This window comes from Photinus pyralis, unplaced genomic scaffold, assembly GCF_008802855.1.
Source record: "Photinus pyralis isolate 1611_PpyrPB1 unplaced genomic scaffold, Ppyr1.3 Ppyr1.4_LG3b, whole genome shotgun sequence".
NCBI classification, from domain to species: domain Eukaryota; kingdom Metazoa; phylum Arthropoda; class Insecta; order Coleoptera; family Lampyridae; genus Photinus; species Photinus pyralis.
This window is the reverse complement of record NW_022170510.1, coordinates 14,922,231-14,949,552: the sequence shown is the minus strand read 5'-3', so window position 1 is coordinate 14,949,552 and position 27,322 is coordinate 14,922,231. Positions and strand designations below refer to the sequence as shown.

Genomic DNA, 27,322 nt, shown 5'->3' with positions numbered 1-27,322 from the left:
ATTTGCAGTGAGTGTGCAATGATATTAATTTTAAATTTGCCTTTGAACCGAAATGAGTAGGTTCATAATGGGCAAACCAACACCACATTTAGAGAACAGTCTTTACACAGAAATACACCTACCTACATAAAAGGATTTACGCATTTCCCATGAACCTATAAAAATATTACAAAATTTAGTAGATAACATTAATGTAAAAATTAACTTGTAATTATGACGAAAGATTGTTACAAAAATTATTTACGTCTTATTTCACAAAACGTGCACTTTGCACAGGAATTCTGTTTACTCATAGAAAGTAACTTTTTTCAGAAAACAATGACAAAAAAGTATATTTTTGTACTTTGAGCAATCTGATCTGATATTACTCAATTACTTTCATTATGGTAAATCTCCAGTTTTTCTTATTTATTTCTACGAGCTATATTTATCTCTAAAATATCGGGAATTCAAACAAGTGAAACCAAATAACTTCTGTTGTAATGGCGATCATTGTGAAAACAGAAAAACAACTTGTTATTGTACAGCTTCCCTGTTTCGCAATATTTCATTGACTATTGTATAACAGAAAAATTTACCATCAATTGTACACCTTTTTTTTGGAAAAAACCATTTATATTGTAAAATTTTTTTATCTAAATGGAGCATCTTATCTTGAGGCTGTTATATCCGAAGAAAAGAAACAATAAAACCAATAAAAATTTATTTCAAAAATAATACAATATATAAAATGGAATGAGGAAGTTCCAATGTAAAATAATAATAAGATGATGCTAATTTGTCCATTAACTAAGATTTGTTTGAGCTATCAATTCTCTTATGTTAATGTAATCATTATTAGATGAGAATACTTCCAACAATTCACTAAACGACGGTCTTCTATCAGCATCGTACTCCCAGCACCGTAACATCATACTGTACACCCGAACAGGGCAACCCATCGGCTTATATAACCTTTCTCCATTCTCTATTGACTCTATCACCTACAATGTTATACTTGAGTATCAAATCTCATTCATTTCAAATATACATTCTTTTAAATGACACTAACCTCATTTGCTTTCTTATCACCATAAGGCTGCATTCCAAAGGAGTACATTTCCCACAATGTTACACCGAAACTCCAAACATCGCTAGCATGTGAGAAAGTGCCGAAATTATACGATTCCGGCGCGTACCATCTCAATGGCCATTTACCTCCTTGCATTGCCCTTGAAATTAAAAAAGCTTAGAAGATTGTTTTTAAAAGATGCAGCGAAATCGATCTCCAAAAGGATGGGGAAAACATGAATACTCATTTTCCAGTTAATAAATAATAATATGAATATACTGGTTTAATTTGCGGATCATTTTTGCTACACCTTGTATAACTACCTGTAGTAGTCTCGTTCTGTGCCAATAGATCGAGATAATCCAAAATCACTGATCTTGGCTTGATGCCTCGACGACAGAAGAATGTTGCGAGCAGCCAAATCTCGATGGACAAATCGTTGTTCTTCTAAATACTTCATACCTTCGAAAATAAAGTTTATTTTGATTTTGTTTACTAATAATAATAATAATAATAATAATAAATAAAAATAAGCAAAAACCTTAACAGAACTACAGGCTCACAACATACTAAAATATCTCCAGCAAAAACCCAAGCAACCTCTCAAATACAACCTCAAGAACAAAGAAACACCATAAATTCAACTAACGCAACATGCACTACAAAGACAGGTCCACCCAATAAAATTACACGCCCTAGCACAGTTAAAAAACACATAACTCCTTCTTCACAGAAACACACCACATTTTCACAACCCACTCGTATTCAACCGCAACGCAAAAACCTTAACAGAAATACAGGCTCACAACATACTAAAATATCTCCACCAAAAACCCAAGCAACTTCACAAATACAACCTCAAGAACAAAGAAACATCATAAATACAAGTAACGCAACATGCACTACAAAGACAGGTCCACCCAACAAAGTTACACGCCCTAGCACAATTAAAAAACACATAACTCCTTCTTCACCGAAGCACACCACGTTATCACAACCCACTCGTATTCAACCCAAACGCAAAAACCAATACAGCACTACTAGCTCACAAAATACTGTAATATCTCCATCAATAACCCAAGCAACCTCACAAATACAACCTCAAGAACAAAGAAACACCATAAACACAAGTAACGCAACATGTACTACAAAGACAGGTCCATCCGATAAAGTTACACGCTCTAGCACAGTTAAAAAACACAATACTCCTTCTTCTCAGAAACAACCCACTCGTATACAACCGAAACGCAAAAACCTTAACACAGACTCACAAAATACTGCAATATCTCCACCAAAAACCCAAGCAACCTCACAAATACGACCTCAGGAACAAAGAAACAACACCATAAATACAATTAAAAAACACAAAACTCCTTCTTCACAGAAGCACACCACGTTATCACAACCCACTCGTATTCAACCCAAACGCAAAGCCAAAGAAACACTTACACAGTAAACTCCATTTAATAAAATTACAGGAATTATTATAATGATTTTTTTGTTTTGTTTTCCTCTTTCCTGATAGCGTTGGCTATTGTGCCCATCAATAGGTATGTTGGTAAGTACGAATTACATTATCCCTAGATGTCCAATGTACGTGTGATTTTTTTTTTTTTTTTTTTAATGACCCTACATAACTTCACCAGACACAGACACTAATCGTTACTTGATTTTAATCCGTGCGATTAGTTAACCAGGCTAGACCTGAGTTCTCACAAGAAACACCGATAATAATAAATGTCTTTATTTTAATCGATTTCATATGGGCATTCAACACCAAATAAAAAATCAAAACCACTTACTTCTATAGTTCCAGTCAAGCTATTTGAATAGTACAATTGCAAGATAAAGCAAGTCAAAATCATAAGGCACAACACTTACCACAAGCAATTTGAGCAGCCCATATTTTAAACTCGTAATTAGGATTTATTCTATCCTTATGTGTTATTATATACGTAAGCATTGAGCCCAACGGCACCAATTCCTGTACCATTAAGTATGAATTTCCCACTTGTAGACCTATTAATTGAACGATGCAGTGATGGTTTAGTTTCATCATTATTTGAGCTTCGCGAATAAAGGCACTTTCGTCAATGTCAATCTGCTCATTTCTGTATGTTTTCACGGCAACGTCTATGTTTTCGTTATTTTTCATGTACACTCCTGTAAAAAAACTTCATAAACTTATTTAAAATGTATAAGCGGTGTAAACAAAGATAAATCAGACTTTAAAGCTCATATATACATATACATATTTTTTTTAATATTTGAATTTATCTACCCAAAGTATTCAAAATCTGAAAAAACACCTCAAGGTGGAAAATGGCCAAAGATTAAGAGCCGTAGCCTAGTGCCCTAACCACAAAGCTACCCCTGTAAAAATTTCAAACAAACAAGAATTCTCTTACGAAAACTGAAAAAAAATAGGGTGTACATAATCATGTATTATATGCCCTAAGTGAAATACGCGCATGCCCAGAAAAAATATAATTTTTATAATTTAAACGTACTAGCATAACGTCAATCTACTGACATTACACATCTCTAAACTTACCAATTACAGAGTGCAGCACTTACCTCGAAAAACAGCGCCAAATTCGCCAGCACCGATTCTTTGTTTTAACTTTAAATTTTCGGGAAGAATCAGCCCCTCTTTGATAATACCATTTTCGTCCTTCCCGGGCAGATAATTATTATTATTACTAATATTAGTAGCAGGCACTATGGTAGACGAGAAAGATATGTTACACAATTGGTTCGATATGCTACCGAGACTGTTGGAATGGGGCTCGGGCCAATTCATCATTTCTTGAATGGATCGGGAAGCGACTAACATTTTTTGCTGTCTTGGCAACATTTTGAACTAAAACATTTGCTTTATTTTTTACTCTTTTAATGCGAAAAACATACTTCAGGTACAGGCGGTTTTGGCTGCGGCGGTACTGGGTATTTTAAAACCGTCGGTAAACCATCCGAAATAAAACTATAATACTCTATTATATGCTCCAACGAATTTAATAACGGTCCATTGTCGATGAACAAGTGTTTACCCTGCAATTATATTATAAATACATTCATATTGGAGGTACTGGCAATACCTGAACGCCTATAATGTAATTATAGACTGAATCATCGTTTAGTAACGTTAAAACGTTTGTGGAATTACGATCAGTAAACCTCACTAAAAATGTTCCATTTTTGTTACTATACCGACGGATTAAATTTTCGGCTTCTTTCCTATCCAATGTACCGTGATACCACTGCTTCTTAGATGTCTTCGGTTCAGGTGGCTGGTATTTTTCTAAAAGAGTGTAATTCAAAAACGTATTAAGAGTAGACTGACCGCGGCTGTCAAGCCTCAAAAGTAAAAAGCATCTAAAGCTCAAATCTTGTTAAACAATTTCAATCCAAACACTTTCTTATGAAAACCTCATTTATTTTAAGATGGATCTAGGTGTCTAGAGCTCAATTTTAAAGAGGAAGTCACTGGCGCAAACAGAATTCAACTATCTCTAATCGTTTGGCCGCTAGGGAGCGTTTAGTCCACAACTAAGAAAGCGATGTGCTGCACATGCGCAAGAATGGGTCGAGGGGGGCACACTTTCAGTAGAAAAAATCTATTTATTTATAACATGGTAGTGTAGTTTATTTATTTACAATTTCCAATAGCAACAATTGATTGCCCATGCAAATAGTACACAAACTCATAAAAAGCACGTTGAGCCCCACAAATGTAAATTTTTTCTAAGAAGCTGTGCAATGCTATTATCTATACAGCTAATTCAGAAATAATATTAAACACCCGAATACTCGAATGTAAAAAAAACTGTACTTCATTGCACCTCTCCATATGAAGAATATATATATAAATCATTTTTTGATATCCTCGCTAATTTTCGCAATAATAGACTGTTTCAAGCTAACACCCTGTATATAAATTAATTAAGTGGCATTCAAATATATAAAATAATAAAATAAAAATAAATAAACTTGTAGTCACAAAGTTTACCGCACCTCACAAAAGAAATGACTGCTACACCCGAATTAGTCTCGCTTATGCATGTGCACTTAACACCAATAAATCATCCTCGGAAACTGAAAAAATGCTGGCTTCAAAAGTACTGTATTTCTTTTCGTTTTGTTCCGAATTCCGTGTTTTTGTTATACTCGGACATAAACGAAATTTACCCTTTATTAAATTAATAATTCGAATTAGTTTAAAAAGTGTTTGTTTTTATTTATTTTATTCGTTCATATGCTTAATGAACATCAAATGACCAGTTTCATACAAACAGTGAAGGCTATTTCTACCTTCACTTTCATTTGCTCAGCAGATTTATGAAGGGCAAAACAGATATAGGGGCATAAATAAAATGCATATTTACACAAGTTGAAGTGATTACAGCATTTCTTATTGAGCTATGCTGCACAACATCCTATTCATAATATGCCACCTGTTGTATTTGTAAAGGTACCAGTTATAACTTTATTTATAATTTACTAGCAGACATAAGCTGCGCCGCCCCACCTCGCCCACGTTTATTACATTAGAAACCTTCACGGGCATACGTAATTGATATGTTTGACCGTCTATTTTTTTACCATTTGCCTAAAGTCAACGGTATGGATTTCTAGACCCGTAGTAGACCTCGCTTTGGTGCCATCTATTACCTATATTGCGATTTAAAATGATGGAAAACAGAAAAATTGTTTTTTTACATCTTTCCGTACAATTTTTTGGAAATTATCTTTAATAGAAACCTTGTCCTGATAACAAACCCAACAAAAGAAGAATTATCTAATTTGGTCCAGTTGTTCCGAAATTCATTTTTAGTTATATAGATTGATTGATTATTGTGCACGTTGTTGGCATGCAATGTTGTTAAAAACATTAAAAATAAGAAATTATTGAAAAATTAAATATTTTGTGGATGCCATTAGGGCATCAATATATTATCCGATGAATTTAGTGGGTGAATTTGTACGCCCAAACGTACACAAAATCTACCATTAGATGCTTTTTAGTTTCCATAACTTGAACCCATCGGGCAACAATATAACAAATTACCTAAAATGTCTGCACATTCAGTATGGTTATTGGTATTGGCAAGATCGTAAGGTAGAAGATTGTTTTTAGATCTCGGATTAACAGGCGCATTGAGACTTAAAAGTTCCTTAATCACATCTTTATGACCTCCACTTGCGGCTTCGTGCAAGGGAACGTGCTCATCCTCGGTACTTCGCAGTTGAATATTCGCATGTCCAATTTGAATTAAAAGTCGTACTGTACTAGGAAAATTATTCCGAGCCGCATACTGTAAGTAAAAATTGAAGACCCCTGAAATTGGGTTTTTATACCTACATGCAAAGGTGCAAAACCTGCCATATCTCGAGAGTTCACATTAAGACCCTTATCGATTAAATCGCGCAGAATGTCATCTTTTCCCAACATACTCGCGATGTGAACGGCAGTTTGACCCAGCGAATTTTTCGCATCGAATTTATAGTCCGACTTCAACAAGGCGGATACCACCTTATTTCCACCGTAACTTGTCGCACGATGAAGCAGGTTAGTACGGCCATGTCGACGAGTTTCATGCGGTGGCACATCACCCTTACAGGGCTCTGTAAGAAATAGAGGTATTGCTTGGCCATGTGTCGGATCCTGGTAATACTCGATCAGGCTATCCAATCCGTGTATTTTAACGTTGTCCTCTGAAAGCAAAATACTTCATTAAAAACTTGGTCATGTTTTTTATTTGATTTTTTGTAGGTGGAGGGAGGTAGGCGCTGAAAAAGCCCTAAAAACCTTGAAAAGTGCCTGGATTGCTCTAGTAAAAACCGGACAGGAAGCCTTGTAAGAATCCTAGAATTCTTTGTAAAGGGCAAAACTCCTCCAAAAGTACACACTAAGGAAATGAGCTCAGATACTTCTACGTGCCGGTTCCTATACCTAGTGATTTTCCTTTACAAAATTACCAAGTTAGTTACCATTTGATAGTAATTGCAATTGTAAAACAATGACTGTAGGTATGTTTATTACTCACCAAGTGAAAAAAACGCATCATCAGAATGTGCCCTTATTTGAAAGTGATTCACTTTATTATTCTGTAGAACAGACAAAGCATAATCTCCAATAGACGTGAAACTGTCCCTAACTAAAAATGATCCGTCCGCTCCCGAACCTAAAAGTATAATATACAAAATCTTAAATTCGATAACATGTCAATTACGATTACCTTGACGTAAAATTGCTTCGGCTTGTTCCCTCGATATTTTGCCATGGTACCAACAAATATCTTCCTCGGAAGTCATTGTTTATAACAAATTACGTCAAAGGATCATCACAAAATACACAAAATCCAAACCTGAAACATTAACCACATCAAACACCTTTCAAATGTAAATAAATACACAAACCGAAGTTTGATTTACGTCTTAATTATTCTTCCTCAAATTGGTCGCCTCGACTCTATTCCATAATCACATTTCAAAATCCACATAAATTAGGTGGAAGAACTTGTGTTAAAAACGATAAAAAAACAAATTTGTCACTGAAAACCAGACCTAGGTGACTTACAGTTCGGAAACTAACTGACCAATCAGAATGCGTACTGTAAGCCCGCCCTGTCAATGGCGGGAATTTAAATTCGATACAGCTAGAAATTTAGAAGTGCAAAAATGTGGAGGTCATGCTGTACAATAGCCATCCATTTGAAAGAAGTTAGCGAGAGAAGGATTGACAGCACAGTACAATAATAACGAAGACTTCGCTTTGGTACCTAGGAAAATTGTTACTCTCCTATACATTGGGCGCCCTAAGCGAAGAGAGGCAACCTTTCCACCAGAATTATGGACTGTTTTTGAAAGAACGTTAAATGACGATGAAGGGAATGAAACACGACGATCATATAATTCTAGGGCTTCAATAATTACTGTTCCCTAAGTCTAAAACGTGTTTCAGGATAAATTGAATCAAATGACAGCAATTTGTGGTGCATTTTTTTTGCCATTTTTGAAAAATGGGGGGTTTTGGCAATTTTTACGGTATTTTCAGCATTTTTTTGAGTTTTTGTGTGTTTTACTTTGAATTTTTTGCATTTTTTGAGGAATAGCGCTAATTTTTTTGATATATTACGGTATTTTTCTTGGCGAACTTTTATAAACCTTTGTTAAGGTTTTATTTTTCATGCAGTCTTAGATTTCTAGAACACATAATGCAATATTTTTCCTTTCGCGGTATTTCCGGGTATTTTTACCTGTTTAGGAATGACGCCTAAACCCTCCATTATAAGCTAAAGGCATAGTTAATGTTTTCTTGGAACGTAATCATCCCCAAACGAATCCCCACTAAGGGATTAATTTTCTTTTGTATGCGGTAAGTCAGTAAGTGAGCCGGTAACTTACATCAAAGAGTGTATAATGATCTTTGCTTACATACATACCTACCTGCTTTCTATACGACAGGCCTGCAGAGTGCAGGGAGTGGAAATGAACCAACAATGTCTTATCTTACCTAATTGCATCTTAAAATAATTTTACGGTCTTATTCAGTTTCATCCATAAAATGTTGTCATTTAAAATGTCATCTTTTTAAATTTTCATTTTTGCAAGATTTTTAAGTCATAATTGCATTTTTTATTTCGCATTTTCGCTGCAATTTTAACGTCATTAAAATCCCAGCCCTAAAACCCATAGACATTGCTAAAACCACTAAGATCACGGTTGCGATGAGAATATAATGGGCAGGTAGAAAATACGGCGAAGGACTGATGGAGGTATCAAAGGGGCACCATAACCAACGCGCTCAAAGAATTTGAGTATCCGAGACAAGTAAAACTAGCAGAGGGTCCACATGGGTCAGTACTTCGGTATTCAGCCTGTGGGGTCACTCACTCGTAAAAAAAGTGCGCAACCGAATTGCACGTCAGTGTTATTATTACAATAGGTAATAATTTTTGTAAATCATGTAGTCATGAATTTTTTCTTTTCAATTCTAGAACTATTCAAATATAGCACACTATGGAAACAAATTTATCACAGCCTAGATTCCAATGTTTAGCTAATACGGCTCTGTACGATCATGCCACCAGGACGACCCTGTCACCCTAATCAGTATTTTTTGTTTTTTGTAGTTGGTTTCCACTGGTATTTCTCAAAAAATTATAAATAAAAAAGATCATAATAATTTGTTTGTTAAAGTTGTATTATCTCTCTTGTTACCAATTTATCTGGAAGGTAATTTAAAAACAACGCCAAATTCAGTACAGTACACGTGGTACGCAACACGTACGCAAATGTAAGGTTAGGTTAGGCCGTGCATTTTCGTCGGGGGGTCTACTCTTATCAACAAATAAACAATTCAATTTGCAATATTTACAGAGTGGTATCACGATTTACACTCGAACGAGCACGCATTAAATTCTGTTGTGTAACGCTTTTCATGAGTATTTAGTGTTCTTATCACGTGCTCGTTAAACAAGAGGAACCTTTTTGAGCGATGAACTTATTTGCTCTCAGTCTGCTGATAACGAGATTAGGTTTGACCTTAAGTAAGATATTGTGACTTTTGAGTTCTGTTTTATATAAAACGTCTGCCAGTCGTTGATCAAAGCACTTGCTATTTGTGTAGTGTTGAATACACATTCTCTGCTATTAAAAGTATCAATCAAGTGTTTTGTGTATTTTAAACCAAAGTTTGTGAATTTTGATTTTTAATTTCAAAGAGCGTAAGTTAATTTTTTATCGTGGGAGCAAAGGAAGGAATGCTTACTGGATACGGAGACTGTCTTGGCATCCGGACTAGGACGAGCTCATTGCACCACACCTGGAAGTGGCTACATCAAACAATCACCTTGCACGAATACATCATTTCTCTAACAACATCTCATAAAAACGCCGAATCGCAACAAGCTAAGTACCAATAAGTTTAGTGTTCGGCACAACACCTACAGAACTTTTAACGACTGTTTGTGATTAGCTACTCCTGCCTTAGTAATAAGCAATAATAATACGAAATGGCTCTAGTACAATTCGCAACTAGAATAAATTTCTCGACCGCCAGAATGGCCTGTCGGCAACTTTCATCCAAGACCGTCACCGAAAATGTGAAAAAATCCGTGTTTATTTCACAATCAACGGATGTGTTTACAAATTTAGCCCTCGAAGATTGGTTGTATCGTAACTTCGACTTTAACAATCATCACATTTTGATGGTGTCGCACAACGACCCCTCTGTCGTTATTGGAAAACACCAGAATCCTTGGAGCGAAACCAATATGCCAGAACTTGCACACATCACCAATTCCGGTGTACAGGTGGCCCGTCGCAATTGCAACGGACCTGCGGTGTATCATGATCAAGGAAATCTCAATATGACCTTTTTTACCCCCGCAAACAAATCTAACCAGGGCCACGACTTGGAAATGCTGACAAGGGCATTGTTCCGGAATTATGGTATCGAAGTGAAGAGTATGGCTAATAATGTTATGTCAGTTAGACATTTAAAGGTAGGGTGCTGTGTGTGTTTTATACATTTTTCATATTTTGTTTCTTTAGGTTTCCGAGAACTCCGCAAAAGTAGGTCGTACCAATGCCTATCACCAGTGCACTCTGTTTGTTAATGTCGATAAAGTGGACCGGACCCTCGCCCTCCAGCAAACAATTGTAAGTATTCGATTACTACGCTTCATTTTTGATAATCAGTAATTCATTATACAACAGACATCTAATCGTAATGTGTAGACTTTGTAGCCCACACTTAACTGATAAGGATGCCATAAATAAAAAACAAACTGACACAATTACTTTTTTGATAAAAACGATTACAACAAATATGCCTATTTCGCAATATTATTTAATTTTAGTCTGGAATACAAAGCAGCGGGCCCCAATCGGAACACTCGAAGATATTCAATCTGTGCGAGGAGTATCCCAAAATATGCACGGCGGGAGTACTACGAGCAATCGGATGGGAGTACCTGAGAACACCCGTAAACTCCTTAAAGGATGGTGGTCAAGATCTTGCGAGCAAGCAGAACGGATTTCAGATGATTAATCCTACCGAACGATGGTTTCCTGGTAAGTCAGTCACATGAAACTAGCACATCATTATCAATGAAACTGTGCTGTGATTTTTTCAAATAAGCGGAATTTTTGAAAATTTAAACTTATAGGGTAATTTTGATAAACTTTTAACTAGAACTTGCAGGTGCAAATAAAATTCCCCCAATTTATGATAGTGATTTGCACAGACACACTAAATGCCATGGTTTGTGTTTGATTGGCTCATTTTTAGGTATAACCGAGTTGCGCAATAAATTTTCCAGCTGGGATTGGTGTTTTGCTAAAACCCCCAAGTTTACCGTGACAAAGACGTTCTCCGTCTCGCAAGAATTTATGAACGGTTCCGGTGATCTACGTGTTACAATGGTCGTGGAACACGGTCGCATCAGTGATATTACTGTACAAATTCCTTCTGGTTTGTCGACTGGATTTAGTGGAACCGCTAATGCCATCACCAGTCTCAAATATCAGAAATTTTCGGAAGATGCCATCAATGCTCTTCAACAATCCATATGTGGAAGTGGTTATGGTTTACTTGATGATAAAGATAAGTTTGGTACTGATTGTGTCCGACAAGTCATGACCTCTATGTAAATTTCTCTTTCATTGTTTCCAATAGTATTTACCTCTCGAACGTATTTTAGATGAGAGAAAAATAGTTACCAACATTTTATTTTTAAGTGCAGTATAATCCCATTTATTAATGTAATCATTGTATGTTTTAATACATTGGTCCTATAATTATTAAGGACATTTCATACTTTACTAACGCTCCCTACCCTTGTTAGTGTAATTTGTATACAATGTTAGTCAACAAATGTGTGGAGTATAAAATGTTTTGTGTGTGATATTTTAGAAAGTGACTTTTGCTAGTGCCATTTTAATTATTATTTAGTTTAGTTTATAACCACTGTCTCGCACAGTCAACAAGAATTAATCATATCATTTATTTTTTAAGTTACTTTACCTAGTTTTTAATTTTGAATAATTATTCTACACGTCATAATTAATATTATTTTAGTTCTTAACGAGCTTACCTATTTAAGATTATTTTAGTGATTATGCTATTTATCTTGTGATATATTAATTGTACTGCAGGTGTTGTGCCTTTGTAGAGACAGATATTGTTATAGGTTAATGGGATTATCAATAAAGGTTGTTGTTATAATTAGATTGTTTTTTAATTCAAATTTAACCTTTGGTACTACTTATGGGGGACATTTACAGATAATGTTGTAATCTCGTGTTTGATAAAAATTTGTTAAGGAGATAAGGATAACTGGTGCTGGAGGTCCCACTGGGGAGGACATCGCCCCTGTTGTGTTTTACCACCAGTGCAGGTCGATTTACGTTTTATCTACTTAAACATAATCAAAAATAACTTTTGGCATTATATTTGTTTGCGTCGCGGATCAGTTCAAATGGCATCTTTGGGCATTTTAATGACTCAAGCAAAACAATACTTAATTTAAATTTTTGAAGGCTACCAAATGTTGCATTTTAACAATTGTGATCAGAATCAAAATCTAAAAATTTGAATTTGTTGTATCATAAATGATACTTTATTATACTGTATTCATTATAAGAAGGTAGTAGATGGCGCTGTGTTTGAAGATAAGCACACACAGGAAAAATATAAAACGACACCAAGTTATTGTAAAGTAGAAATATCCATCACTGCAAACAGAAATAAATCTTTGACATTAACAGTTAATGACACTTCAACAGTTAGATGGCATCAGAAACTACCAGCTTACAAAATTCGCCACTCGTTTTATGTTTCAGTGTAATATACTGACTCGTATTTTAACCAATCACACTGAAGGTCAAAGCTTCCCTATGCTTTCTACCGCTACCTGGCTTAAAATGAATACAGTATAGTGTAGTTTATCACAAGATATTTACACAACTCAAATTAATAGTATACAAATCTTATCCTTGCCTTCCTATTTCAATGTTAGCTATGTCTTTAATTCTTGGACAGTACTTTAGTCTTGTTATCTTTATTCAATTGTTATCTAGAATTTTATTCTAATATTATCTGGGAGGTCATTTTGGTTTTTGGCGGTAATCACGTCTTTTGCGAATGCACATGCTACAGTTTCTATCTGCATTGTTTTTGTACCCATTGTACAGTTTTTTCTTTATCGTACTGTCGCATTGTTTAATTATGGTTTCCATTTTTTATCACCTTACCCATATGGGAATTCCACTTTGTAACCTCTTCATTCCCAGGTAATTTGACCTCTTCACTCTAAAGGTACCTTTACACTATAATATATCTCACATGATTTTTTATATGATATGTTATATGATATTTACTACCAACATATTTTTCGTATGAGTTTTAATGTTTTACTTTACACTTGACAGGTTTTTCATATGACTTTAATACAAGAAGTTACGAAACCTATATAACTTCTCTAAATTAAAATGTTCCAAGTTCCAAGATTGGGCTACTAGTTCAAAAGTTACAGCCCTTTGAATTTTCTTTCGAAATTGGTTTCTAGTCTATAACTTTTGATAGAGAAGTCTGATCGAAAAAGTACGAATTGTTTTGGATTCTACGCACCAAAATTAATAAGAAAAAGTGTTTTCCCGAGAAATTTTGGTGCAGTCGATTTTTTGGTAAAAAAGGAAGGTTATACACTGCCTTTTTTTGAGGCCCGAAAAGAAAATTGTCTCAGATCGACCCGGAAAAAAAAATTTCTTATAGAATGTGGCCTGTAGAATCCATAATTTCAAACAGTTCCAAGGTTGGGCTACTAGTTCAAAAGTTACAGCCCTTTGAATTTTCTTTCGAAATTGGTTTCTAGTCTATAACTTTTGATTGAGAAGTCTGATCGAAAAAGTGCGAATTGTTTTGGATTCTACGCACCAAAATTAATAAGAAAAAGTGTTTTCCCGAGAAATTTTGGTGCAGTCGATTTTTGGTAAAAAAGGAAGGTTACACTGCCTTTTTTTGAGCCCCGAAAAAAAAATTGTCTCAGATCGACCCGGAAAAAAATTTTCTTATAGAATGTGGCCTGTAGAATCCATAATTTCAAACAGTTCCAAGATTGGGCTACTAGTTCAAAAGTTACAGCCCTTTGAATTTTCTTTCGAAATTGGTTTCTAGTCTATAACTTTTGATTGAGAAGTCTGATCGAAAAAGTACGAATTGTTTTGGATTCTACGCACCAAAATTAATAAGAAAAAGTGTTTTACCGAGAAATTTTGGTGCAGTCGATTTTTGGTAAAAAAGGAAGGTTATACACTGCCTTTTTTTGAGCCCCGAAAAAAAAATTGTCTCAGATCGACCCGAAAAAAAATTTTCTTATAGAATGTGGCCTGTAGAATCCATAATTTCAAACAGTTCCAAGATTGGGCTACTAGTTCAAAAGTTACAGCCCTTTGAATTTTCTTTCGAAATTGGTTTCTAGTCTATAACTTTTGATTGAGAAGTCTGATCGAAAAAGTACGAATTGTTTTGGATTCTACGCACCAAAATTAATAAGAAAAAGTGTTTTCCCGAGAAATTTTGGTGCAGTCGATTTTTGGAAAAAAGGAAGGTTATACACTGCCTTTTTTTGCCCCGAAAAAAAAATTCTCAGATCGACCCGGAAAAAAATTTTTCTTATAGAACGTGGCCTGTAGAATCCATAATTTCAAACAGTTCCAAGATTGGGCTACTAGTTCAAAAGTTACAGCTAGGGAATGCAATTCCGCAGCAAAATCTCAATCCCGGCATTTGCGGGATCGTTAGATGTTAATCCCGCGGGAACCCGGTATTTGCGGGATCCCGCAAAATTTTAAATAAATTGGCAAATAAGCAATTTTGTGCGGTTAACTTCTGTATTAAAATAAATCGCTATAATTATCACAATAAGTATTCAACAAAAAAGTACCTTCAGGCTAACTTAGAACTCAAAAAAATCACCTGTAAAGCACAAATAGGTGAACGTCTAAAGTGCCTCAAAAATCATAGTACATTTTTAACGAAAAAAGTTTAACAATTATTTTAAAAAAAATTTCTCCGTTATGCGTTTCATTAACAAGGCAAACAGAGTCGTCCCCTTGGTCGACATTAAGGATGAGTGTACCCTTATTTGAAAGATTACCCCAAACATTTGAAGGGTTAATTACCAATCAAGACACTATTTGACAATGTGTGTCTGAAAACACCACTACAACCAGACAACCAAATACCAATATACTCGTAAATATTTATTGCTCGATTTATTGTTTATGTAATTTATTCTTTCATTAGTAACTAATATACCTATAATCATTGATTATACACACCTATAATCAATGATATAATCAAAAGTTTACTGGTTTACTCAAGTATTCAGCTTTTTCAGATAAGTACAACAGCAAAATGCGAAAAGTAACCATAAAAAGGGCGGGATCACTTGGATATTTAAAATAATAAGTCATGTCATTTGTCATGCAGAAATAGGAACATCCCTATTCCACGATTTACGTATTATATCCATATTATTTCCTTATGATTTGTGTTATGACAGCCATAATACCAAAAATAGTATATAGTGTAAACACAAATCTAAATGCTTATACTTATCATATGACAAATCACATGAGAAGTATGATAGTGTAAAGGTACCTTAAGAGCAATGGTGGTGCCCCCCCCCCCCCTATAGTAGTGGGTGCACTTTTGTTGAGCTTCCTCCTTCTGATAAAATACCCCACCACCAGCGTTTAGAGCGGATCAATGCTTAGCTGTTATCTGTACACCACCTCTGTTCAGAGGCTTTTGCAATTTCTCAGATACCACTATATCGTGTTTATCAGAGATTACTATAGCCAGATTGTCTGCATACCTTTATGGTTCAGTATGGTAGAGCATTGGGCTATAAAGCCGGAGGTCGGGTGTTCGAAGCTGGGTTGAGGTGAATTTTTCATCTGTGGCAGCGATGGGAATTACCTTAGATCAGTTTCCAGCATATACTCTGCCGGCTACTCCGAATTAGGCTTTCCTGCAGTTTTCCTAATTCGTAAGGTAAATACAGTAGTAGTAAAACAACTACATTCTGCAGAGGCACCTCTAAAAAGCATTATGCGGGTCACTCTGTAATTGGACGCAAGCCTGTTGAGCTTGAGGGCCCAGAATAAGAGAGCGATAATAAATAAATAAATACCCCTGCACATATAGTAATCTTTATTTGTGTTAGCGTGGTTATTAGGTCCTCAACCACAAGGTCCACAAGTGACCATAGCAAGGGCGAGGGGGGTACTCCCCCTCCCCTGTTGAGGGCACCCTCTTTTGGTGACTGACTCCTCGTCTAGCCTTGCCCGTTATCTTCCTGCTCCTCAACATGGACTTTATTGAGTCCATTGTTGTAATGCGGTTAGAGCCATGTGTTTTCAAGTTTCTATTCTATGTTAAACTATGTAGGACTGTGATTGCCGATTTCCCTATTTGATAGGCGTGTTATTGGGGGCGAAGTGGATGTTTTGTTAGAATCTCGCCTCTCAGACTTTTTCCATCCCCTTCAACGGGAATGAACTGAGGCTGATGGGTCTTTACGCCTTGGGCAGGTCGATGCGTCCTGACCCTTTTGGTATGAACACCGTATTCACCTGTGCTCTGTGTAGAGCTTACATATAGTTTGCAGTATGTGTCCAACAACCTTTTAGAAAAAGTGCTGGAAAGATACAGTCTCCACCAGGCGCCTTAAAGGGTTTGAAGACCATTAGGGCCTATCTACCCCCTCCTGTGTTAATATTCCCAATGCCATTGCAGTGATCTTGTACGACTTCCTGTAGGCGCGATGCTCTTGGTATCGAATCGATTCCTTCACATAATTTGCGCCAAGTCCTTCTTTGGACACTTCTTATCGCGAAATTGTACTCGGTTAGGGCGCTTCTGTATACTCTGCCGATGTTTCTTCACGCCTCTGTCGTTCGGGCTTTGTTGAATACCTACTTTTCTAGTTCCTCATTCCACCAGGGTACGTTCCTCGTTAACTCTTTAGTTTTTTTTCATTTCCCATACGAAAGTAAATCTATCACCTAGACAAAGTATTTTATTAAACCGATTGAGCTGTGTTATCCTTAGCAATACCCTATTTTTCACGATAAGAATTGTAATCAATATTTATCTTTTGATTTAACATACTTTACTGGTAACAGTGTTCACAATTTTCTATTATCGCTTGGAGACAGTCCACACTCAAGGTAAGTACGGTAAGATAACAGCCAAATGAATATCCTTTTTTGCAATCTTAACCGTTACTTCGATACAGCTATTTGATTGTGTAAAGTAAGGGCTACTATAATTATGTAACAAAAATCATAATCGCGAGCGCACACTTTTTAAATTCTACCTGAAATAGGACCGTGCAGTCTCACACTCACTGATGCCATGAATCATTTAAATAAATCTAAAAGGCATTTTGCGCATATCTCCGGCCTGTATCAGACAGTATAAGCGCGAAGCATAGGCGACAATCACGTTTTTTTAGACTGTATCATACAGACACCTAGACAGGACATGATTTTTATTTCAGAACGGAGTATGTAAAGTTGCCTATTCTTAAATCGACTATTCAAACAAAAATTGTCATACTGTGATGAAAACTGTCATCTCATTGTCAACACAAAAAAGATACTATTTTTCCCATCTAAACAAAACTTGTAACCAATGAATAAGTCATTGCTTGTAACCGAATAATTATTATACAAATCCTGCCGGGAGACTTGATGTATTGTGGGTTGCCTATCAGCAACACTTAATTTTCGCGCTCTCTGTGGTTTTTCCAAGATAACTTTATAAATGAAGTTGGGACCATTTCCAAAATTGCTGCAAGTTCGCTTTGACCACTATACATAATGGAGGCCTCTACTGCATCTACATTTTCAGGCTGTGAGGGCCACCTTGCGACGGAAAATTTAGGGTGTGATGGGTAGTGATACAGGATCTTGGCACTCCAATCGAAAGACAAATAAATATTAATAGTCTTATTTGTAACAAATTTACAAAACAACAATAGTGATGATTAAGAGAAAAGTTACATTGTAAATCTATATACACTTCTAATAAGATTAACAATAAATTACGAATTAATGTACATTTCAATCACACCTTTGCCATACAATGAATAACAGTGAATAAAGAATTCCCATCAAAACGATAGTATTACAATCATACCTACTACAGAACGATCACTGTAAGCAGCTCTAAGTTAAGTGCTGCTCGAATTGGTATTATCTCTACACTGCTTGCAATTTATTACTGACGTACGACGTCGTTAGTTATAATAGGAATCTTAAGTACCTATCGGTAGAGTTCTTTGGTACCTACTAACAATTAAATAAATAATTAAGGAATACTGTTTACAATGAGAATATTTACGTGGTGTCAATCACCATAATTACCTACTTACTGAAATCATTTTGCTTGTTACTACTAGTACTTTATCTACACGCTGTTCAAATTTGTACAGAACTAGCCAACATTAGATCCAAAAGTCCAAAAATACCTTGCTCAAAAGTATCTCATATTCACCTACTTCTGAAGACTCTGGAGAAAGTGTATGTTGGAATTATTTGCTTATACATAGATCAGAACACTAACCTACCATGTTCATGAAGATAAAGGAACGACATATATAAAAATTAAAACTATTCCAAATTGAGCATACTTAGCTACCTAAACTATCTTAAATAAACAACGCGCGATTGCATAAACATGTTTAGTACTGCGAAGATGGGGAATGTTGTGAAATTGAATGATGAAAAGAAGTAGAAGTTGACGCAGCCGGTTTCGCGGTAGCGCCGTAGCCATTGACAGTGGAAGTTTTTGACGAAGCGTTGGCTGCAGTATTGTGGTATGCAACAGTGCTAGTAGTATTACTTCTCTTTGTAGAACCATAATAGCTATTATACATGGAGTCATCTGTGGGAGGATGGCGAGAAAGGTTTGTTGGCATTCCGTACATTGATTCTGGTCGGTTTCGGGCAATCTTTGTGTTATCTTCGTATTTGGTATTTTCCGCGTCAGAGGAATTATTTCGGCCAGTGTTGCTCACAGTACCGTAAACGTCTGGACGTGATGTTGCGCCTATTGTTTGCATTGGACGACCAGTAAAAGTCGTCTCTGATCGCTGTTGCATTTGGTTTTGCACGTTTTGGTTCTGAGTGTGATTTTGTTGCTGGCTAAGACGCATGGGATACAAAGATTGGGCGGGTACTAAAGGACCCGGTCTTGGTAATGTGTCCCTAGTCGCACCATTGTTTGATTTGGTGTAGACAGATTGAGAACGATTCAAATTTGCACGTGTCAAGGGGGGTGACTTGCAGTACAGTGATTTTGTACCACCATAAAGAGACTCCACTCGCTCCAACTTGCACAGTGGAGCCGAGTATAAGCTGGCAGACATCAAACTAGGACAGTAGCCCGATCCCGATGTTACAACTGTGTTTCCGGTCTGCCTGTAGCTGCTATACTTGTTAGGTGCAGGTTTTTCTAAATCATCATAAGGATCTTCGTCCGATTGTATGCTGGAGGAATCACCATCGGCCGAGTCTTTACAACACTTTCGTCTTCGAGGATTTAGAACAAATCTATAGATGACCCCTGAAATCAATCCACCTGCTAATGGACCAATCCAGTGCACCCAATGGTTTTCCCATTTACTCAACACAAACGATGGTCCCAGAGATCTTGCGGGGTTTAGGTATGGCATCTGCAAAAATTGAAGATTTACTTATATATGGGACTTTACTATATAATATTACCGAAACTAATGTACATGCTGCATAGGAGGCTCCAATAGTTAGGGATGAGCTTCCCAACCACTTGGTGTAAGTATCCATGGTCATCAGGTAGGTAAGAACCACTATAAACGTTAGGATTAGCTCCACAACAAATCTTTCCCATGTCACAATATTGCTAGTATGCATTAATGCGATTGATAAATTGGTTTGGTAGCCTGGTATAGTCATCCTGAAAAGAAGTTTAAATGTCAACATTTTTTTTTCTATGCTAAATTATTCAAATTGAATTCCCAGCCCATTATATGTATGTAGGCATATGTATTATAGGTACATCAGCCCCACCAAAATATGGGTTAAAGAAACAAATAATTACAAACATTCTATAAATATAGCATAATACACAAAACATGCACGTATTTTGGTTTACTTCCCATCAGCTGCACACTTAAGTTCAAAACCCTTGTACATGTTTTGATTAATTCAAACCCACCAGATGTTTATTTTTATTTATACTTAGTGAGCTGTACACTACTATACTTTGTTGGATTACTTTACAATCTGCAGCTTGGAAAATGTGACACCTGGACATTTAAGATCGCTTTTTCTTAATTACCATTTTTCAAAACGCAATGATAAGGTAATTGTGCCTATAACTTCATCCCAATTTGGTATACCTTTTTTGATGCGCTAATTACATGCTAATTAGCAGTTTTACCTACAGAGAATTACAATTGTTGAGTTCCATTTCTAAAGGAACCAATGTACTGGATGCAACAGGTAAGTATGCTGGGTAGTGGAAGGGACCAAAAATATTCCTTTTCCACACAAAAACTTCAAAATTTTGCGTTTTTTGTTTAATTTCTTTATGAGCTTATCCTCTAAAAAGGTGGTTCGAAAAAATCCCTGTCTCGATAAAATTTCGTATTTCACGAAATTTTCTGGATACACCCTTACTTATGTGTCTAATATTAGAATTGCAAAACTGTTGAATAACTTTCTCAAAAGATTATTCAAGAAAAGTGTATGCGCCTCGTCCAAAAGTGGCCGCGCATGCTCAATTGCGTGTATTAGGAGTAAAGTAAAGTAATTCTTTTATGATACGCATGATTTGTGCGTCAGTGCATCTTGAAAATTTTCTTCGAGTAATAAGAATTCTTAATGGAGCTAGACGGTGTATGACACCAAGTAGTTTTGTACATTAGGTCATAGGTCGTCCAAACTTTTACTTTCCCATAGAGAGTAGCGCCATACTATTACAACATTTAATTATGAGAGGGGTAGGTAATTGAATAAATGTTTAAGGAAGAAGAATTAGCACTATCCGAGTAAGTTCCGCTACCAATGGGTGAACGTGTGTAGTTAAGAGAACTATTTAGTTAATTTAGTTATCGCAAGCCGAAGGTTTTGACTCTATACTTGTCTTTGAAAATGCAGAGCCAAAAAGTTGCTGCCCTAAAACTGCCCAAACCTCCAAAATAAGGGTTTCTTTCGGTTTCTTTTATAATTACAATTACAAAGAACATATGAATGGCCGCTTTTCAGTGTTAGTAAATATTCCTTAAACCTCAAGCAACTATGCAGACGAATAAAGGAAATTTGCGCATGCGCAACCCAACTTTTGTATTTGTATGTTTTTTATTTGTTTAGATACCTAAATGAAATTTTGTATGTAGACACCTCGACCAAAACTAATGCCGAATTAGAAGACTTGTTTTGCGCATGCGCAATCCAATTTTTTTATTTGTTACCTCGAATAAAAGTAATGCAGAATTAACAAAATTTGTTCTGGTTGATCTGGCGGGACAGCACCAGCACCGGCACTAGCCTATGAGCCCAATTTACACATTGCTTTTGATGTTCTGGTAACTTCATGAACCCGGTTTAGATCTGTTGCTATGGTACATTATTAGTTTGTGCACAAATTTTTTCCTGTTCCTTGGGTTGTGTTTCGGGATTAAGTTTTTGAAGGGCTAAATAGGGTGGGTCAATTTTTTTAGAAATTTTATATTGAATAAGTAATTGGTCAGACAGAGAACTATGTAGATATGGATCGTTTATACGTGCATTGAGTTGAGAATGATTTTTTTAAAAATCGGGATTGGTATGGATTATACTACTGTAACATTCAGTAAACATAGGTCATTCTTTAGCACCTTTACCACATTTAGGAAGATGCATTTCGGGCACTTGCAGAGAAACGTTAACTTCAAACTTACCCAATTAAATTTACCATGCAAAATGGGTGTGAGAATATCTATACGCGAATCTCATAGTCGTAGGGAAATGAACATTGAATCTCTCTTTCGTGGGGGGTATATTCCATACCGTACCGTGTATTCTTTCAAAAAGGTTTAGCAACCCCAACATTTGTCTGAAGAATCCTTAAGGCGGAACATTTTGAGGGAAATAATATCACCAGGGGGTTGGAATACCCTCCAGCATACGATAATCTCATGATACTCATAAGGAAATGAACATTTTGAAGCTCTCCTACCTGGAGGTATTCCGTACTCGCCAGACCCAGACTTCAAGAATGAGTACCCTTGGCATTTATCAAAAGAAACATTAAAGGCGAACGTGTAGAGGGAGAAAATATCACCGGGGGGTTTGTGTGGGTGTGGGACACTGGACAGTATACGAAGCTCTCATGATAGATTGTCGGGAAATGGACATTGAATTTTTGTTTCCTTGGTCTAGGAGGTATGGACACCAATGAATCCCTCTTACCTGGGAGGTATTATATACCCCCCCGGTTGTGTATTCTCCAAACTTAGTACACTTGGCATTTTTCAAAAATACCCTCAAGGCTGAACGTTTTGAGAAAAAATATCACCCCACAGTAGGTACACGACGTTCTCTTATAGTTGTAGGGAAATGAACATTCAATCCATACCCCCCAGACACCCCCCGGTTGTGTATTCTTCCAGAATTAGAGAAAATATGGATATTCTAATATTCTATCAGATGAGTAAGTATACCTAGTGGTTTTGGCACAACAGTTGACCTAGGTATACTGGAATTCACAAAACTCGGCAATATTCTAAGAAACTGCTGCGTTTACCTAGTCACAAAATCGTTTTTTCAAAAAACATTCTTGTTTTTCGGCTCAAAATTTTGTAATTATTTTTGTAACCATTACTCACAAAGTGTATTTGAACTATCCGTTCGGGTGTTAAAAAAAAGAGCTAAGGAATTTTTATTTACTAAAACGACTACTGAGTTGGAAAACACGTGTCTTATTTTAAGTCAATTCTACAGTCTCATTAATTTTGCTTGGTTTATGTTATACATCTGCACTTACACCAAAGCTTCACTAGCGATACGTTGCGCACAATTTATCTAGCTGACAATATTCATTAAATTTAATAGCTATATCTCTTGATCCCTATTTAGATTTCTCTATGTGTGTAGGTATCTGTATAGTGTTTGTAGCATAGCATTGGATTTGCTTATCCTTCCAGTGTTCAGAGTAATTTTTTCTCATTACTCGTACTGGTGTAGTATTATTTCACCTAGTTAAACAATGATAAAGGTATATTTTCACCTTTTCCCCAATATAAAACCCGCTTACGTTCACTCCTTATTAATTAATTAGTGTTTGTAATATTGTAAAACAATTAACGATTAAGATTTATAATTATTGATATGATTTATTTTCATTATGTTCAATATTTATTATGTAATTATGTAGTTGCTGACATTTTGTATAACCAACTACCTACGTATTAAGATTTATAATTATAAAAATTCACTTGTATTGACATTAATTTCTAAACATATCTATATTTGGTACCAAAATGTATATACTTTATATTATGTGTATTTTTATTTTGATAATTCCTGTAATAGGCATTATTGCTGTTGGAATTAAATACTGAATAAATAAATAAATATTTTGTAGGGTTGAAAGAATATAGATAGGTAGAAATAAAGAGAAGAGGGGATGGTTAACTTTTCTACTGATCAGATGAGAGGTACTAATGCCAAAAAATTGTACCAGCACACCTATGTCATCTTATCAAATACAAAATTTCCCAAAAAAATGTATACCTGCTCCATGCTAAGTGAAATAAAACTACAGTAAAATCGAACTATGTATATTCAAGGGCTTATACAATTATTATTATTATTATCAGCAACCGTATAGCTTCCAGAAAGAATGAACTAATGCTAACGTATAGGTTTTTTGGGTGCGCTGCACTATGTCTGTACAAGTTCTTCAAAAATTCCCAACCCTCGACAAAATGAAACAGATATCCGCAACCTTTCTGGATAAAAATCTCACCACGTTCAGGAATCACACGATTATGGTCAAGATAAATCCTTCGGAAACAGAATTGGAAATTTAAATTAAGTCAATGGCGAGGTGGTGATCAACGCAGTGCTTTTTTGTACTTATAGCTGTCAATATACCTATTCGTCAATTAGCTACATGTGGAGTGGAACCACTTGTACAACATAACGGGAATGTTTAGATTGAAAAAGTCTACGTCCGTAGGTACAACGCGTCTTTTGGGAAAAAGATCTCGCTAATAATGATATCATCGTTGATAACTTCAAAGGAAGTATACCGCACTTGTTAGTCAGAGGCCGAAAATGATGTGCCAATGAGGATTAGAGTTAAATTGGCAATGATGAGGGAACAATTGGTTTTAATTTAATGGGGTGTGGGTGTGACCCCTAAAGCCTTTTTTCCATACCGTTCTCTATTTCTTTGTTATTAAATAAAACGAGGTCCCTCGTGTGCACTGCACCCAGCCCAACACGCGCGTGCAGTTTAACAATGGGACAAAAATGAACTCTATCACATGCATGCAGATGTGCGTAAATAATACGAATTTACCGCCTGCAAAAAAAAGAGACATTTAAAAGTTGTTACAAGTTTAAAACAAGTTTGATATGTAAATAGGAATCAGGATCTAAGTTGAATCTCTGTAATTACTCGACTGAGGTAGTAATCCCCAAAAATCATTTCGGAGGATTTTCTTACTATTGCGTCCCGTTATATTGCTTTCAGATTTCAAATATGTCATATATTACGAATAAACTGGAAAAGCCGAAAAAGCGGCTTTAGCGCATTCCATCTTTCTCCTTTACGAGGCGGTCTGATTTAAAATACATAACGAAGAAATCTTAATTATGTTCCAAAGTAAATTACTAACGGGCAAGGTCAATGAAAGCAACAGATGCCTGAGACGAAACATTCTGTCCAATAAGCCGTGGCCGACGATGCTTGCAGCTGCTCTTCAGAGGTTCTCAAACTTGGACTAATTTATTAACTTTAAGTAGGTAATTACGGACCACTAAAAATAATTAAATTATGTACTAGCAGATAGGAAGTACTATTTTATGAACTTACACTTGAGGTTACACTTAACCACATCGTCAATTTAATTACCGATAAGGGTGCAGATTCTTTTGAAATACATCATCTCATGGGATGTAACAGATGTCATCCAGATGCAACGCTCTTATATCTTTGTTTTTTTAAGAATTCACTCGCCGAAAAACAAATGTCTACTAAAATTTAATACTAAGTAAATTAACGCAATTATAAAACCCAAGAAGAAATTTCCGGTAGTTGAATTTCCTCGGTTCTTTTATTTTCGAACCTGCTCAATGTAGAACACGATTCATGCATGTTTTGTTTTATTTAGAATAAGGAAGTTTCGAAAAGACAGCTGCAAGTTGTGATATTCACTAAATATCTCAGGTAAATGTGGTTCAGTTCAGGTAAAGATTCTATACACGAACGAACCTCCCGTTCCTCAATTAGGTAGGTACGTAATTTAACAAGGCGCGCTGGTATTAAAAGAAAAAATTACCACACATACCCGTATAAAAAAGCAGCTCCCGCAATTCCACCTCCGCATTGAGCGATGATAAACATAACGGCGCGGATGAACGTAATATTTTTGGTAATGGTCAGTGCCACCGTAATCGCCGGATTAATGTGGGCCCCTGTAAGTGTAATGTAAGCAATTCTCTTTCAATGTTTGCGAAGTTCTTACCGCTTATATGAGCGAAGCATTGTGTCAAAGTGCACATCGAGAGCCCCGCAGCCAAAGCTGTTGCGAAGAGAACGGAAGCCTCGGAAGCACCGACACCGGCACTTGCTGTAGCTCCGCAAACAATAAAAACATAACAAAACGATGCAATACATTCACAAATAACACACCGCCAAAATTCTAATGAACGCAATTCATTTCGAAACGAAATTTTCCAAAATTTCGGAGTCATGTATACGGTCTCATTTCTAAGCGCGTCAATCTTTTCAAATAATGTCACTATGTAATATTCTAAATTGTCGTCCGGTAAATGTAAACTTTCGTCGCCCATCGCAATTTTCAACAAATATTTCACCGAAAAACACGATGAAGAGCGGACACCGACCAGCAACCACTACAAGCACTAGCACAAGTTGGTATCTTCGAGAGAAATTTCAGAAGCGCGCTCACGTGTTATCCCCACCTACGTCAATACAACTTCTTTCATCCCCTTGCTATCATATATGGTGCATAGAAAAAACCTTACTGCTCAAATTTGAGACAGAATGGTAATTGTTTGCGAAGTGGTGGGTAGCCGGATGTATCACTGTCGAAGTGTAGGGGACGGGGAGCGTTCCTTCCAAATTGTTTCAATCTGAATTTTTCTTTGGGTCGATATAGGCAATTTATAATTATAATTTAAGCTTCTGGAGAAACTTTAATTTTTCTGTGTCATATGGATGAGAATTTGTTAATTGTTAAAATGGAACGGAGAAATGTAGGTTTTAATTTGAGTTAGGCATGAATTAATTCACGAATTATTTATTACCTAATTCGGAATAGCTGGCAGAAGCCGAAAATAAAAAAAAAACCCATAGCTTTTTGATTTACACGGCGCCAGAACTCCAGGCAAAGCTCCTTGCAAGGAACCTTGCTTGTGTTTCTTCTTACATTTTCAGTTACAAAAGTAAAAATCCTTTCTTATTTAGCGAAAACTTCATTACAGAAACCATCAGATTATTCATGAAGGGCTATACTTGGAACTCTAATCGAAATTCAAAATTTATACAAAACCAGTGCCTATCTGGTAAGGTAAACAAGGCGCATTTTCACAATTATATTTTTTTTTCTCTTCCACTATAGGGATCTCGCGTAAAGCGTGACAGATACAAAGTCGGTTAAATAGGCAAAAGTTACGCAGAATTTGTATGCTGATTAATTATAATAATTTCTCATAACTCTACAAATACCAAAGTTATGGCGTAAAGACGAAAAACTGTCATTTTTGAAAATGCGCTGGCGTTAATTTATTTTCAAAGATATCAAAAAATACTTTTAACAAACCCTTAGTGATTTTTTCTCACCTTTCTGAAGGTATTATTAAATTAATAAATTAATATTTTTGTGACTTTGGTTTTCGAATAAATCACATCTACTTTCTTATTTCTTATGGATGCCATCAGGGGCGGACTAGCACGGGGGGGGGGGGGGGGGGGGG

At 36.0% G+C, this 27,322-nt stretch overlaps 3 protein-coding genes across 3 annotated transcripts; 1 reads left to right on the top strand and 2 right to left on the bottom strand.

Moving 5' to 3' along the window:
* Positions 1 to 686: 686 nt before the first annotated feature.
* LOC116166941 (tyrosine-protein kinase HTK16) lies at positions 687 to 7,640 on the bottom strand. The gene is made up of 12 exons (XM_031482160.1): positions 7,472 to 7,640; positions 7,291 to 7,419; positions 7,099 to 7,236; positions 6,414 to 6,766; positions 6,120 to 6,366; positions 4,150 to 4,352; positions 3,962 to 4,102; positions 3,629 to 3,914; positions 2,933 to 3,214; positions 1,375 to 1,513; positions 1,052 to 1,211; positions 687 to 983 (listed from the first exon to the last, which is right to left on the bottom strand). Exons 2-12 carry the CDS (start codon positions 7,364 to 7,366, stop codon positions 786 to 788), a joined length of 2,223 nt encoding a protein of 740 aa, XP_031338020.1. The 5' UTR covers positions 7,367 to 7,419; positions 7,472 to 7,640; the 3' UTR covers positions 687 to 785.
* A 1,625-nt stretch (positions 7,641 to 9,265) lies between these two features.
* On the top strand, positions 9,266 to 12,287 carry LOC116166811 (lipoyltransferase 1, mitochondrial-like). The gene is made up of 4 exons (XM_031481952.1): positions 9,266 to 10,560; positions 10,610 to 10,717; positions 10,918 to 11,131; positions 11,349 to 12,287. Exons 1-4 carry the CDS (start codon positions 10,069 to 10,071, stop codon positions 11,708 to 11,710), a joined length of 1,176 nt encoding a protein of 391 aa, XP_031337812.1. The 5' UTR covers positions 9,266 to 10,068; the 3' UTR covers positions 11,711 to 12,287.
* Positions 12,288 to 18,106: 5,819 nt separating this feature from the next.
* LOC116166310 (neurogenic protein big brain) lies at positions 18,107 to 26,245 on the bottom strand. The gene is made up of 4 exons (XM_031481233.1): positions 25,849 to 26,245; positions 25,672 to 25,798; positions 19,859 to 20,066; positions 18,107 to 19,806 (listed from the first exon to the last, which is right to left on the bottom strand). Exons 1-4 carry the CDS (start codon positions 26,174 to 26,176, stop codon positions 18,814 to 18,816), a joined length of 1,656 nt encoding a protein of 551 aa, XP_031337093.1. The 5' UTR covers positions 26,177 to 26,245; the 3' UTR covers positions 18,107 to 18,813.
* Positions 26,246 to 27,322: the final 1,077 nt, after the last annotated feature.